This window comes from Heptranchias perlo, chromosome 14, assembly GCF_035084215.1.
Source record: "Heptranchias perlo isolate sHepPer1 chromosome 14, sHepPer1.hap1, whole genome shotgun sequence".
NCBI lineage: Eukaryota > Metazoa > Chordata > Chondrichthyes > Hexanchiformes > Hexanchidae > Heptranchias > Heptranchias perlo.
Window position 1 is genome coordinate 65592454 of NC_090338.1, and position 16001 is coordinate 65608454.

At 45.5% G+C, this 16001-nt stretch overlaps 1 protein-coding gene across 1 annotated transcript in view; it reads right to left on the reverse strand.

Moving 5' to 3' along the window:
- The window catches only part of LOC137332588 (dedicator of cytokinesis protein 2-like), a 555930-nt gene that overhangs the window by 480956 nt on the left and 58973 nt on the right, over positions 1-16001 (reverse strand). Inside the window, exons 5-7 of the mRNA XM_067996525.1 lie at positions 14834-14930; positions 9254-9402; positions 3697-3832 (exon numbers count right to left, since the gene is read on the reverse strand). Coding sequence (XP_067852626.1) covers positions 3697-3832; positions 9254-9402; positions 14834-14930 — 382 coding nt within the window. The remainder of the gene's footprint in view (positions 1-3696; positions 3833-9253; positions 9403-14833; positions 14931-16001) is intronic.

Below are 16001 nucleotides of genomic sequence, written 5' to 3' on the forward strand. Positions count from 1 at the left end.
GCCTGTGCCAGCTCTTTGGAAGAGCTATCACATAGTCCCACTCCCCATAGCCCTGTAAATTGTTACTTTTCAAGTATTTATCCAATTCCCTTTTGAAAGTTACTACTGAATCTGCTTCCACAACTCTATCAGGCAGTGCATTCCAGATCATAACAACTCGCTGCATTAAAAAGCTTTCTCTTTATCTCCTCTCGGGTTCTTTTGCCAATTATTTTAAGTCTGTGTCCTCTGGTTACTGACCCTCCTGCCAATGGAAACAGTTTCTCCTTATTTACTTTATCAAATCAACTCAAAATTTTGAACATCTCTATTAAATCACCCTTAACCTTAAGCAAAATACTGTGGATGCTGGAAATCTGAAATAAAAACATATAATGCTGGAAATACTCAGCAAGTCAGGCAACATCTGTGGAGAAAGAAACAGAGTTAACGTTTCAGGTCGATGACCTTTCGTCAGGACCGGAAGAAGTTAAAGATTTAACACTTTTTAAGCAATTACAGAGCCAGGGAAAGGGGAAGGGAGAAGAAGAGGAGGGGAGGAAAGAACAAAAGGGAAGGTCTCTGATAGGGTGGGGGGCAGGAGTGATTAAATGACAAAGGGGATGAGGTGCAAGGCAAGGAGGGTGGTAATGGGACAAGTAAAGAAACAAAAGTTGAGTCTGGAGGACAACAGCAGAACCACTACCAGCACCTGCTGTCCGAAAAAATGAGAGTAATGGTTATGATTTGAAGATATTGAAATCAATGTTGAGGCCTGAAGGTTATAAAGTGTCTAATTGAAAGATGAGGTGCTGTTCCTCAAGCTTCTGTTGAGCTTCATTAGAACGGTGTAGGAGGCCGAGGACAGAGAGGTCAGAGTGGGAGTGGGACGAAGAATTAAAATGGCAAGCGACCGCCAGGTCAGAGTCACCTTGCAGACTGAGTGGAGGTGTTCAGCAATCCGATCACCCAATCTGCGTTTGGCCTCCCAGATGTAGAGGAGACCGCATTGTGAGCAGCGAATACAGTACACTAAATTGAAAGAAGTACAAGTAAACCGCTGTTTCACCTGGAAGGAGTGTTTAGGCCCCTGGATGGTGGGAAGGGAGGAGGTGAAAGGGCAGGTGTTGCATCTCCTGTGCTCAGATGGTAAGGTGCCATGGAGAGGAGAGCGGGGGTTGGGGGTGATGGAAGAGTGGACCGGGGTTTCGTGGAGGGAACAGTCCCTTCAGAATGCAGAAAAGGGAGGGGAGGGGAAGATGTGTTTGGTGGTGGGATCGCGCTGGAGGTGGTGGAAGTGGCGGAGGATGATACATTGAATGTGGAGGCTGGTGGAGTGGAAGGTGAGGACAAGGGGGACCCTATCATGGATGTGGGAGGGAGGGGAAGGGGTAAGGGCGGAAGTGCGGGAAATGGGACGGACACGGTCGAGGGCCCTGTCAACTACAGTGGAGGGGAATCCTCGGTTGAGGAAAAAGGAAGACATATTGGAAGCACTGGTGTGAAAGGTGGCATCGTCAGAACAGATGCGACAGAGACGGAGAAACTGGGATAATGGAAGAGAGTCCTTACAGGAAGTGGGGTGGGAGGAAGTGTAATCAAGGTAGCTGTGGGAGTCGGTGGCTTATAATAGATATTGGTTGACTGCCTATCCTGAGAAATGGAGATAGAGAAGTCGAGGAAGGGAAGGAAAGAGTCGGAGATGGACCATGTGAAGGCGAGGGAAGGGTAGAAATTGGAAACAAAGTTGATGAAATTTTCCAGTTCAGGGCGAGAGCAGGAAATGGCACCGATACAGTCATTAGTGAGAGGTGAGGTGAGGGAGGGGACCTGAGTAGGACTGGAACAAAGGATGTTCCACAAATCCCACAAAAAGGCAAGCACAGCTGGGACCCATGCGGGTTCCCATAGCAACACCTTTTATTTGGAGGGAATGAGTGGAGTCAAAGAAGAAGTTGTTCAACGTAAGAACAAGTTCAGCCAGGCGGAGGAGGGTGGTGGTGGAAGGGGACTGGTTGGGCCTCCGTTCAATGAAGAAGCGGAGGGCCCGCAGGCCATCCTGGTGGGGGTTGGAGGTGTAGAGAGACTGGACATCCATGGTGAAAAGGAAACGGTTGGGGCCAGGAAACTGGAAACTGTTAAATTGGCAGAGGATGGCGGAAGAGTCATGGATGTAGACGGGACAAGGGGAGAAAAAAGAGTCGAGATACGAAGAAATAAGTTCCATGGGGCAAGAACAGGCTGAAACGATGGGTCTACCAGGGCAGTCCTGTTTCTGGATCTTGGGAAGGAGGCAGAAGCGGGCTGTATGGGGTTGGGGGACTATGAGGTTGGAGGCCGAGGTGGGAGAAGATCTCCAGAGGAGATGAGGTCAGTGACGGTCTGAGAAACTATGGCTTGATGTTCGGTGGTGAGGTCATAGAGGAGCTGTAGGTGAGTTGGTGTTCAGCCTCCCCTTAACCTTCTCTGCTCTGAAGGGAACAATCCCAGTTTCTCCAGTCTCTCCACATAACTGAAGTCTTTCATCCCTGGTAACATTCTAGTAAATCTCCTCTGCACCGTCTCTAAGGCCTTGACACCCTTCCTAAAGTGTGGTGGCCAGAGTTGGACACAATACTCCAGATGGAGCCTAACCAGTGTTTTATAAAGGCTTAGCATAACCTCCTAGCTGTTGTATTCAATGCCTATTTATAAAGTCAAGGATCCTGTATGATTTTTTATTCTCTCTTGATAGACCATCTGAGACAGGAGCTCTACAGGCAGCATTAGCAAGAGTGCAACCACGAAGGCAAGGCTGACACCTCAGCAAGCCAACTAAGTGTGATAGTGAAAGTACAACGGCAGCAAGAAGTCAGTATGACAGACAGGAAGGTCGTGTTAGAAGCAAGACTTTCAACATATTATGGATATATTAAGAATAAACTATTACAATCCCTAATTATTTCGATTTTGTTTGTTCTCTGAATCAGTTTACTTCCAGACACTATCAGACTTGATCCAACAATCGTGCTGCAGAGTTCACTGAAAGACTCGTCCTTTAGGCAATATCCTGGTTTGCTCACAGCTGCCACTCTCTCAGTTCCCTTGGGCCTTTAACACCAGTTTCAAATAGAAGAACTTGCCACGACATGCAAGTGAAGCAAATATGGAGAAGATTTTCGCGTTCCGCATTAATTGTTGCTTAACAAACAAATGAAAAGTCATTAACACCAGGTCTGTGCATTGACGTAAATTCGAGGTATTTACTCTCCTTGTTTTAGGTGTGCGAGCGAAAGTGTGTTACTGTATCAAACCACACGGCATTGAAGCACTATTAACACAGATGGGAGCTCCAATACACAAAGTAAATTAAGGTCTCCTTTTTATTATTGCTTGCTCTCTCTCTCTCTCTCTCTCTCGTTGCTCTCCCATCCCCCAACATACAACCATGTGATCATCCTCCGCTGAGAGGACAGAAGTTATGACATGGAAACGGGTCATTCGGCCCAACCAGTCCCTGTTGGCGGTTACCATCCATTTGTTAGCAAATAGTCCTAATCCCTGTTCCCATGTTCCTTCAACCGTTTGGACAGCCCAGGTCTGTGATCACTTGACCAGACCATTTTGTGGTTCATTGGCAGGAGGCACGCTCCGCGTCACCCAGTGATAGGCAAGTTATGATATCCTACATGCACTCTAACTCCTCAGTAAGTAGAGGAAAAAAATACCAATAAATACCATTTCTTCCTTTATCCGCTCGGAGATCTGTTTCGTGGCCATCTCGTGAGCATGGAATAAACTAATGACACTGGTTTTGTCTGGGTCCATAATGTTGCCATTCTCATCTCTAACAACAAGGTCAAGTTCAAGTATCCTGCGGAGAAGGTAAATAGTTGTTAGGATCTGATTAAGAAGAAAGGAAGTTAATTTTTTTTTGTTCCTTCTCCATTTTTCCTCTTAATTCTCTGCTGCATACTTGGCTCTTATTCCAGGTGCTACAGGCATTGATAACCCCCCTGGCTCCTCACCCAAGTGGCCGTTCTTCATGGGCGAGCGAGGTGCTGAAGGCTTTCATTTTCACCCTCACCGCCTGGGCGGTGATCTAGTGGAGCGGATCGCCCGCCCGTTATAGAAAGGAAATAAAAATTGGAAAATGTCTATAATAGGCGTGTAATCTGCTCTGCCAGTTTAACGCCCAAGTGGTCAAGTGAAAATTACCCCGATTATCGTCAAGCTACTTTACTGGGAGGGCAAATGTAAGGAATCTTACAACACTTACATTTCAAATAAAACTGTTGGACTATAACCTGGTGTTGTAAGATTCCTTACACTTGTCCACCCCAGTCCATCACCGGCATCTCCACATCATTACTGGGAGGGGGCAGGAGGACTCACTCAGCATCTACAGACTTCCAGGAGGTGAGGGCTCACTATGAATTGGAAGGAGAGATGCTGGCTATTTTTTTTTAATTTGGCGCGTGTCAAGATGAAGGATGTTAGTGCTGGGGAATGGAAGTCTTCACATTTCAGGCACCCACTGTCAGCATCAAGCACTCCCAGGTGGTGTGTAGCACAGTTAGGGGCAGAGGAAAGCTCCCACTACTCAGTGCCAGCAATGTGTCTCAGCCCAAGCTTCAGAGAAGCATTCCCTAATTCCTCTAATATTTCCCATGTCCCACAACAGCCATCCTGGAACCTCTCTGAGCGTGATTGCTAATCTAGTACTGGGTTAGGGGCAGTTTTGTGCTGTCGGGGCACACTCACTAGGAACTGAATTGAGACTTTCCAACTTATTGCACACTTATTACAACCAGCAGACAGAAGAGACTTTCATTGTGTCAGTCTGGGCTGAATTTGAACCCAGGTCCCAGAGGTGAAAGGCCAATGTCTAACTCACTGCACCGCCCAGTTCTTGGCAGGCTATTCAGGTATCAGGGATGCCTTCTGCATCCAAACCCATCTTGTGTATAAATAAAGCCCGTTGCCTACTAAAGGGCTTCTCTCCATGATTTCTCAGCATCCTGTAAAGAATAAAATTTCTTTACTGACTAATTTGAACGACTAGTTTATTAACCAGGTTATAGAATTTGTGCAAATGTTGGAATATTTGGTGACAATGTCAGATAGCAAAGTACTATGTTTAACTAACCTGATAGAGTTTTTTGATGAGGTAACAGAGAGGGTAGCTGAGGGTAATGCAGTTGATGTGGTGCATACGGATTTTCAAAAAGTGTTTGATAAAGTGCCACATGGTAGGCTTGCTATTAAGATTGTCGCCCATGGAGTAAAGGAGGCAATAGCAACATGGATACAGAATTGGCTAAATGACAGGAAGCAGAGAGTAGTGGTGAACGGTTGTTTTTCGGACTGGAGGAAGGTGTACAGTGGTGTTCCCCAGGGGTCGGTGCTGGCACCACTGTTTTCTTGAAATATATTAATGACTCGGACTTGGGAGTACAGGGCACAATTTCAAAATTTGCGGATGACACAAAACTTGGAAGGGTAGTGAACAGTGAGGATAGTGATAGACTTCAAGAGGATACAGACAGGCTGGTGGCATGGGCGGACATGAGGCAGGTGAAGTTTAACGCAGAAAAATGCGAGGTGATGCATTTCGGTAGGAAAAATGAGGAGAGGCAATATAAACTGGAGGGCACAATTCTAAAAGGGGTGAAGGAACAGAAGGATCTGGGGGTCTATGTGCATAAATCATTGAAGGTGGCAGGGTAGGTTGAGAAAGCGGTTAAAAAAACATACGGGGTCCTGGGCTTTACAAATAGAAGCATCGAGTACAAAAGCAAGGAAGTCATGATGAACCTTTATAAAACACTAGTTCAGCCACAACTGGAGTATTGTGTCCAGTTCTGGGCACCGCAATTTAGGAAGGATGTGAAGGCCTTAGAGTGGGTGCAAAGGAGATTTACTAGAATGATTCTAGGGATGAGGGACTTTAATTATGTGGATAGACTGGAGAAGCTGGGATTGTTCTTCTTGGAACAGAGAAGGTTGAGAGGAGATTTGATAGAGGTATTCAAAATCATGAAGGGTCTAGACAGAGTTGATAGAGAGAAACTGGTCCCATTGGCGGAAGGGTCAAGAACCAGAGGGCATAGATTTAAGGTGATTGGCAAAAGAACCAAGGATGACATGAGGAAAAACATTTTTACACAGCGAATGGTCAGGATCTGGAATGCACTGCTCGAGGGGGTGGTGAAGGCAGATTCAATCATGGCCTTCAAAAGGGAACTGGATAAGTGTTTGAAACAAAAAAATATGCAGGGCTACGGGGATAGGGCGGGGCAGTGGGACTAGCTGGATTGTTCATGCATAGTGCCGGCGCGAACTCGATGGGCTGAAAGGCCTCCCTCCATGCTATAACCTTCTATGATTCTATACTCTCTGTCTTTGCATTGTATAACCCATGGAACCTGTCATTGAAATAAGAAAGCAACCACTAAAATAATCGACAGCAAGTTTAAAAGTGCAGAGTAACTTCATGTAATTGGAATCAAAGCCATTGTCAGTTGGCAAAATGGCTCCAGTATACGAACTTCATCAGAGCCTAGCTTCATCATACAGAGCACCACCAACGTTGAAAACAGTAGGACAGAAAATCAGGTAAAACAAGAAGTGGTCAGGTGATGCCAAGCTTGGGTGTTCAGATCCTATGTATTGTAGCAGGAAGGATAGACTGAGAGAGGTGAGGGCTTCCAGAATTTGAGGTGCTTGGAAAGAATGAATGAGTATTGATTTCAACGCAGAGAGGCACAGGGAGGGGAAAAGGGTCAAAGATGGTATATTTGGAGCTAAGGAGGAGCGTGAGAGGAACATTGGCTAAAGTGGTAGCAACAAGTTAGAGACACAAGGAAAGTATATAAATAAATATTTTGTATCTGTCTTCAAGTAGAAGACTCAAAAAACATACCAGAAATAGTGGGGAACCAAGGACCTAATGAGAGTGAGGAACTTAAAGTAATTAATGTCAGTAGAGAAAAAGTACCTGAGAAACTTAAGGGACTAAAAGCTGATAAATCCCCTGGACCTGATGGCCTGCACAGAGGGTTCTAAAAGAGATGGCTGCAGAGGTAGTGGATGCAGTGGTTATGATCTTCCAAAATTCCCTAGATTCTAGAATGGTCCCAGCGGATTGGAAGGTAGGATATGACCTGCTATTCAAGAAAGGAGGGAAGGGAGAAAACAGGGAACTACAGGCCAGTTAGCCTGACATTTGTCGTCGGGAAAATGCTGGAATCCATTATTAAGGAAGTGGTAACAGGGCACTTAGAAAATCACAATATGATTAGCCAGAGCCAACATGGTTTTATGAAAGGGAAATCGTGTTTGACAAACTTATTCGCGTTTTTTGAGAATGTATCTAGCAGGGCAGATAAAGGGGAACCAGTGGATATCGTGTATTTGAATTTTCAAAAAGCATTCGATAAGGTGCCACATAAAAGGCTGTTACACAAGATAAGGGCTCATGGGATTGGAGGTAACATATTATCATGGATAGAGGATTGGATAATGGACAGAAAACAGAGAGTAGGAATAAACGGGTCATTTTCTGGTTGTCAGGCTGTAACTAGTGGGGTGCCGCAAGGATCAGTGCTTGGGCCTCAGGTATTTACAATCTACATTAATGACTTAGATGAAGGGACCAAGTGTAATGTATCCAAGTTTGCTGACGATGCAAAGCTAGGTGGGAAAGTAATCTGTGAGGAGGACACAAAGAGTCTGCAAAGGGATATAGACAGGTTAAATGAGTGGGCAAGAAGGTGGCAGATGGAGTATAATGTGGGGAAATGTGAGGTTATTCACTTTGATAGGAAGAGTAGAAAAACAGAATTTTTTTAAATGGTGAGAAACTATTAAATGTTGGTGTTCAGAGAGACTTGGGTGTCCTCGTACAAGAAACACAAAAAGTTAGCATGCAGGTACAGCAAGCAATTAAAAAGCAAATGGCATGTTGGCCTTTATTGCAAGGGGGTTGGAGTACAAGAGTAAGAAAGTCTTACTACAATTGCACAGGGCTTTGGTGAGACCTCATCTAGAGTACTGTGTACAGTTTTGGTCTCCTTATCTAAGGAAGGATATACTTGCCCTAGAGACGGTACAGCGAAGGTTCACTAGAAACCTGGGAAGGAAACCTGCTGTCCTTACCTGATCTGGCCTATATGTGGCTCCAGACTCACAGCAATGTGGTTGATTCTTAATCGCCCTCTGAAATAGCCTAGCAAGCCACTCAGTTGTCAGCGGTTCAAGAAGGCGGCTCACCAGCACCTTCTCAAGGGCAATTAGGGTTGGGCAATAAATGTTGGCCTTGCCAGTGGCGCCCAAATCCCATGAACGAATGAAAAAAAAGATTAATTCCTGGGATGCGAGGGTTCTCCTATGAGGCAAGGTTGAGTAGAATGGGCCTATACTCATTGGAGTTTAGAAGAATGAGAGGGGTGATCTAATTGAAACATATAAGATTATGAGGGGGCTTGACAGAGTAGATGCTGAGAGGTTGTTTCCCATGGTTGGAGAGTCTAGAACTAGGGACAGAATAAGGGGTCGGCCATTTCAGACTGAGATGAGGAGGAATTTCTTCGCTCAGAGGATTGTGAATCTTTGGAATTCTCCACCCCAGAGAGCTGTGGATGCTGAGTAGTTGAATATATTCAAGGCTGAGATAGACAGATTTCTGGAATCTAGGGGAATAAAGGGATATGGGGATCGGGCAGGAAAGTGGAGTTGAGGTCGAAGGTTAGCCATGATCTGATTGAATGGTGGAGCAGGCTCGAAGGGCCATGTGGCCCCTGCTCCTATTTCTTATGTTCTTATAAGTTGCAGCGGAAAGAAAGGAGGCTAAAGGCAAGTGAAGGATTGCTCATCAGACAACAAGGCCTATCGAATTCTGTAATTGGGTTTGAAAAAAGATGACTCTTTCTTTTATCACAAGTAGCAACCGACTGCTTGTGCCATTTTACTTTGGGATATAAATTGTGACCTAACCTGATTTGACCTTCAGGAAATAACGTTGCAAATTTCTGGGACAGATTTTCCTGTTCCTGCACCTGGGTGTATTGGGCACAGCAAACCCAGGAGAGTAAGACCGGGGAGCAGCACAAGGCAATAACGGAGCCTGCCCGATTGTCCTGCATTTGTTGCGTCCATCTCGTCCAATACGCCCAGGAACGGGCAGATCTGTCTGTTGCCGAGGGGGAGGGGGGTAAAAATGCGTACATTAGGGATCGCACACAGCAATTGTGGGTCCATCAGCCCCGTTGACAGCGAGCTTCTTTCTCCTTACCTGTTCCCATAATCTATTCTGGAAGTGACTTTCTGCTTTAGTTCCTTCAGTTCATCCTTGGGCAGCGTTCCGGAAAGTAGCTGCGATCGCCATTCCATCAAATCGAACATCATGGAGCGGACCTGCTTGAACTTGTTCTTCTTACTAGCCTGGGTTAAAGAAAAGTAACGGGTAAATGCGGGGTCCTTGGAACACGAGGCCCGGTAACACATCGTTCTGCCCTAACAATGTGCCTCAGTCCTAACCTTGGAACAGCTCCCCCTTACTGCACCCGTGTGGCATTTCTCCGATCCTCACTCCAGCCATCCCATGGCCTCTGCAAATGGAATTGCTGAATAAGAGTCAGTTTTCTGCTATGGGCCCACGTCCTCTAGGAACTGGGTTGAGATAAAGATCAACTGTAGTGGGTATCATAGTGTAGTGGTTATGTTACTGGACCAGTAATCCAAAGGCTTGGGCTAAGATATCAATAAAACATGAGTTCAAATCCCAACGTGGCTGAGAACTTGAATTTTTTTTTGGAAATAAAAAGCTGGTATCAGTAAAAGTGACCATGAGGCTGTCAGATTATTTTACAAATCCAATTGGTTCGCTAATGTCCTTTTGGGAAGGAAACCCGCCGTTTTTAACCGGTCTGGCCTATATGTGACTCCAGTCACACAGCAACTGCCCTCTGAAGTGGCCTAGCAAGACACTCAGTTGCATCGCCACCTTCTCAAGGGCAACTAAGGATGGGCAATAAATGCGGGCCCTGTCAGCGATGTCCACATCCTGAGAACAAATTTTTAAAAATTGATCTTCTCAACTCCAAGCATTGTCTCCGCTCAAGATTTTATATTGTCTATAAACTATAATAAGTTGCCTGTCATTGGGTGACTGGAACAGTCTGTAACTAGAGGTGTGTGTGGTGATCAAATGGTGTCATTGCTGATCTCTTTCTCTGCAAATTTAGAACTTTAAATCAGAGAAGTTATTAAAAAAAATAGATTGCACAAAGATCAAGTTGCCTGGAGGAGATTTATGTGAAATGAGTCTGGGCAGTTTCAACTCAGTTCCTACTGTGCATGGGCCTACAATACAAATCTGGCCTCAAATGGCACCAAGCGTTCGTAAAAAATAGGAGAAAGGATCGTTTCTCTTTGTCATTAACGACCTGTTAACAGCATCATGGGAACACGCCATTTTGAGACGTAAGAATGCAATTAATTAGCCACTACAAACTAACAGTCAATCACAGTGACTTCTCCAGTAGCTCAGCAGCCACTTAATTGGTACAAATATCCCAAGGTTTGTCAGTCCAGCTGTGGAATGGGCAATATCTGTGGCTCCAAGACCAGGGATTTACGTGCTGACACACATCTGCCATCGTATGAGAGGCAAGTGCGTTAAGTATTCAAAATTCCACAGGTAACCAGCAGATTAAAGCAATCCAGGATGATGCGTTCTGGGCACATCCTTGACGTTTCCTGTATGTAGTGTTCTGGACTCAAATTAATATCAATGTTATGGTTACACAAGGTCAAAATAATTTTTCTCTCAATTTCTATGGAGACCAAAATTGGAAAGCAATATTTAACTTGATCCTTCTCATCCTTTTAGCTTGCTGTAAACAGTCTTTAATCTGATCTGTTTCTTTTATGCAGAGCAGGTACCTCACCATTATCAATTAGCACTATCTATTATAGCTGCTCTCCCTGACGTCCTATCCCCACTATTGGGGTTTATTAAGTGCATAGAATAGACTTGAGGACTGATTTTAAGCTACCCTGTCCAGCAGGAACAAGGCAGGAGGGGGGCTTTTAAAATGGAGCGTTCTTCCTTACTGCACAATTCCGCTGGCTACATTTTAACTGCTCACTGCGGGTCAGTGGCTGAGGCGCAGGCCGGAGCGTCATGAATTAATGCAAATCGGCATCCCTTAACGTCAACGGCACCCTGGTTGGATTTTAACCTGAGCTGCTGCGGCTTTCCCGCCAGGTGAAGGCAGGTCAACAAGGATGAAGAGGCCCTCCATCGTAAGTGAAAAACTTTCCTTTGTGAGGCCGGAAGGAACAGGAGTGCTCCTCTGGGCTCCAGACTCCCCCCCACCTTTCCCTCCCGTGTGACTCTCCCGTGGCCTCTGATCGCCTGAACTTTCACTCCCGCCTGCTGGCCAGCTGCTGATACGCGCCCATTTCGGAGGGCAGCTGATTGGCACCAAGCAGATGAGGCCCAGGAGTTAAAATACTCTGGGCCTCAAATCTAGGCCTGTGAGGTTTTCCACTCACCTGCCCACCCAAAACCTGATGAGGGTTAAAATCGACGCCCAGGTGTCTGTCAGTCATCCTTCGAGAGTGAATTTATCTGGGCTGTCGAAAGTACTGAGTTAAACAGAGCCTTGAATTGTCCCTGATTGGACGCACTAGACCCAAACTTTCATCCGGTCAATCCTTTCAAACAATTTTTTTCTCCAGTTCTAACAATCATTGTAATTCAGGAAACCCATTGATGCTCTGTGAGATGAGCTGTTAATACAGCGAACTCAGGCCAAGAGCTCACATTCTATGGTCTGTGGTGCAATACGTCTTTGGGCCAACCTCGGAGAATGGGGTTTGACCACACAATCTTAGAATGCTACAAAGAAGAATTGGTTTTGACAGCACCACCTCTAACCAGAAGCCAGCATGGTCAGTGGCTGTGAATTAAAGAGCCAAACCCCACTGATTGACCGAGGAAGCACGTGGAACGCTCCCTGCAAGGCAACCCACATGTTTTAGCACAGCTCCCAGTGAGAACAGTAGATAGAGGGATTACTGCATTTCACTTTCCCTAGAAAAACGAATGTGACAAGCCAGCAAGGCCGACACTTTAGCGATGATTAAAGAGGAATAACCTTCACAGATGAGAGAACTTTAAACGCCAAACACAGAACAAAATACAAAAAGAAAATCATTCAGCAGATTGTATGTGGAGTTGGTTGGAACGCAGTTCAATCTGTCTTCACATTGCCAGCATCGGTTTTCATCCCTCCTGTCTTGAAGGAGCTGATTCATGACACTACATAGCAACCATCTGTAGCTCTCGTGTACATAGAATTACATAGAATGTACAGCACACAAACAGGCCATCCGGCTCAAATGGTCCATGCCGGTGTTTATGCTCCACATGAGCCTCCTCCCACCTTTCTTTATCTAACCCTATCAGCATAACCTTCTATTCCTTTCTCCCTCATGTGTTTATCTAGCTTCCCCTTAAATGAATCTATGCTAATCGCCTCAACCGCTCCTTGTGGTGGCGAGTTCCACATTCTAATCACTCTCCGGGTAATTTGTGCAAGATGTCTGATCCTAGATAGTGACAGTCAGCTGGCTGTTTGGCCATAGCGAACACCCCAGCCCGCCTGGACGCACTCTCTGGCGTGGGTCAGTGGATAGCGATCGGGAGCAGGAGCCCTGATTTCATTCCCTTACCCCTAGACCAGGGGCATTCATGCCGACTGCTGCTGCCCCAGCTGAGACCACATACTCGGTGCACCCTGAGAATCAAACCTGGGACCTCCCTAGACAGTGTGGCTCAGCATCACAGCTGACAGTGCACCTAAATAAAAGGTTTGCACTGCTGCACATGCAGCATCTGCTGTAGGGTGAGCATGCCCTGGCAACCAACACAGTGACACTGGCACTGGGTTTTGAGAGGGTTTGTTGCAGGAGCAGGTCCAGCTAAAACTGCCCGGCAAGGCTTGAGTGGTGAGGAAGACTGTCAAGATCCGGCCCAATTCCCAACATACGCTACAATCCCTGCAGGATGCCGCCTTCTAAAATATCCGTTTAAAAGTCGTGCAGTTCATTGTAAAACAAAACTGCTTGAGAATTTGCGATGATTTTGTCTCATTGTCGAAGTCACGAATTATTTGTTTTTATCCCCCTTTCCCCATTTATGGTTGATATTTTCACAGTTTCAACCCCCTCCACCCACACTAAATGTCAAGGCTTTACTGTAGTGATGGGGAGGCAACTTGCACAGAGACCTGTGCTGCTGCTGGCTTGTAATAACCCATTGGAAGGTGTGTGAGAACAGTCCTGCTAACTTTTCCTTCAGGTTTCCTTACAGGAAGCCATGATCATGGTGTCAGGAGTGTCTCACGATGACTGCGATGGGAGGTGCCTCGCGGCCACTGCGGTGGGAGGTGCCTCGCGGCCACTGCGGTGGGTGGTGAAGCAGCCCATTCCAGCTTACAGCAGGACCTGGATAACGTCCAGGCTTGGGCTGACAAGTGGCGGGTAACCCCGTATAAGTGCCAGGTAACAACTGTCTCAAGCAAGAGAAAGTCCAGCTATCTCCCACTGAGCTTCAATTGCATTACTATCACTGAGTCACCACCATCAATATCTTGGAGCTCACCATTGACCAGAAGCTGAACTTGATCAGCCATAGCAACACTGTGGTTACAAGAGTGGGGCAGAGACTGGACACTCTGCAAAGGGTAGCTCACCTCCTGAACCCTCAAAGCCTCTCCACCAACGACAAGGTTCAAGTCAGCAGTGTGATGGAAGACTCAACTCTCACCCGAATGGGTGCAGCTACAACACTCAAGAAGCTTACTATCATCCCAAGACAGCACAGTTTGCTTAATCGGTACCTCTACCACTGGACCTAATGTCTACCTCCTCCGCCACCGGCGAACTGTGGCTGCAGCAACTTACCAAGGTGATAATGCTGCAGTCTCCTTTCACCTCTGGATTGGGGTTGGATGTGACCTCTACCAGAGAAAGACAATGTTGTGGGAACACCATCACCTCCAAGTTCCCCCTCCAAGTCACACACTACCCCAACTTTTTTGCTGCTCCTTCATCATCACTGGGTCAATATTCTGGAATTCCATATCTAACACCATATTGGGAGCACATCACCGCAAGGACTGCAGTGGTTCAAGGAAAAGACCCACCACCACCTTCTCAGAGCAACTAGAGACCGGCAATAAACGCAGCTTTGCCAACAATGAACAAATAAATAAATAAAACTCTTCATGTCAGTCCTAAATCCTTCTTTCGCTAGTTTTAAATCTATGCATTGTGCTACAGTCACCCTTTAATTTGAAGTTGTGTTCTAGATTTACCTTTTCCATACCATTTATTATCTTGTATATCTCTTTAAACTCAAGATTTTCCTGTCCTTCCCAAGTGCTAGGCAATGGAACAAGTTTTTAAGCCCAGCATCAAGAACTCCCAGACCAGCTATAACATGAACTAGCGATTTAGCTCAATCTGAACCTCAGAAACATGCCCACTGGTGTGTCGGTCTGAATTTTTCCAATTCCCACACCAGCCATCATTGTGTCTTCTCTGTGTGAGAAAATCTAGTCTTGAGCCAAGAAGTGCCAATTTGTCAGTCGTGCCTCCTAGGATTTGGGGTTCAGGCTACCCAGTCAGACCCTTAATCACCAGTAAGGAGAACTTCATCCCAGCAGTGTGGGCTTCATCCAACCCCAATCCAGAGGTGAAAGGAAGCTGCAGCATTGTCACCGTGCCATTTGGTGAAAGTTGACCAAACACTTTCTTAAAACAAAAGCCGACTGACAGAATAATTGTGGCAACTCCTTACCGTATAAAGCTGCTTCCAGATAACGCCCCACTCTCGCAGTGTGGTGGTGACCTCCTGCACCAATGGCATTTCAGCAGAGACAACATTCTCCCTGTTTCTGAAAGAAAACACATCACCTGGTGAATATGCAGAGATGGATATCGTGTGACTGCAGCTGCAGATTTAACCATCTGTTGTTGTCAATTTTCATTTTTTAAACCACTACACAAAATTAACTGAATTAATCAACCGACATGAGCACAAAGAATTCTGCTTCCACAGGGAATTACATAGATTACATAGAATTTACAGCACAGGAACGGGCCACACAGCCTAACTGGTCTGTGCTGGTGTTTATGCTCCACACGAGCCTCCTCCTTCCCCTCTTCATCTAATCCTATCAGCATATCCTTCGATTTCTTTCTCCCTTATGTACTTATCTAGCTTCCCCTTAAATGTATGTGTTTTTTTTTAAAGTTAGCGCTGTAGTTTCAAAATCCATACAAAAGCTAATTGTGCCAATTAGAAAGAGTGTTACTTAATTTTTTTTTTAGGGACCAGGCTAATAAGTTAAAATACTGCAGATGCTGGTAATCCAAAAGAAAAAGTTCTGAGGAATGGTCCATCCACTAAACGCCTTGTCTGTTCTCTCCACAGATGCTGCCTGATCTGCTGAGTGTTTCCAGCTTATTCTGTTTTTGTTTCATAAATAAATCAAATGTCTTATTTGTCTTAAATAAGGCTGAGAACCTTTGATGGATTTTACTGGAAAGGTAACAATTCTTGAAAGGACTGTGAATTCTCAGCATTTTCTCATTGCTTCCTGTATCTTATTTTCTACTGTAATCTTTCAACTCTCTTTAATAAATTTAACAAATTGCCCCATTAGTTTTAAATTGCTAATAATAGACAATGCCACTGGATGCTGTTTATAGAGTGCTCGGGCATGAGGGAGGTTTAGTACTCGACATGAGGCCCTTCTGTGAACTGCTTGAGGTTCTCAAGCCTATGGCATGCAACATCCTTCAACATCTACAAAGACTTGGGCAGGGCCTGGCCTGATGCACTTCTAAACAAGTTACTATTGTGTGATCCCCTACTAAACCTGTCTTCAGGACCATTCAGCTTCATCTCAAATCACACTCTGTGCTGCAGTTAGTGGCTTATCTTCCAACACTTTTACCAGTGT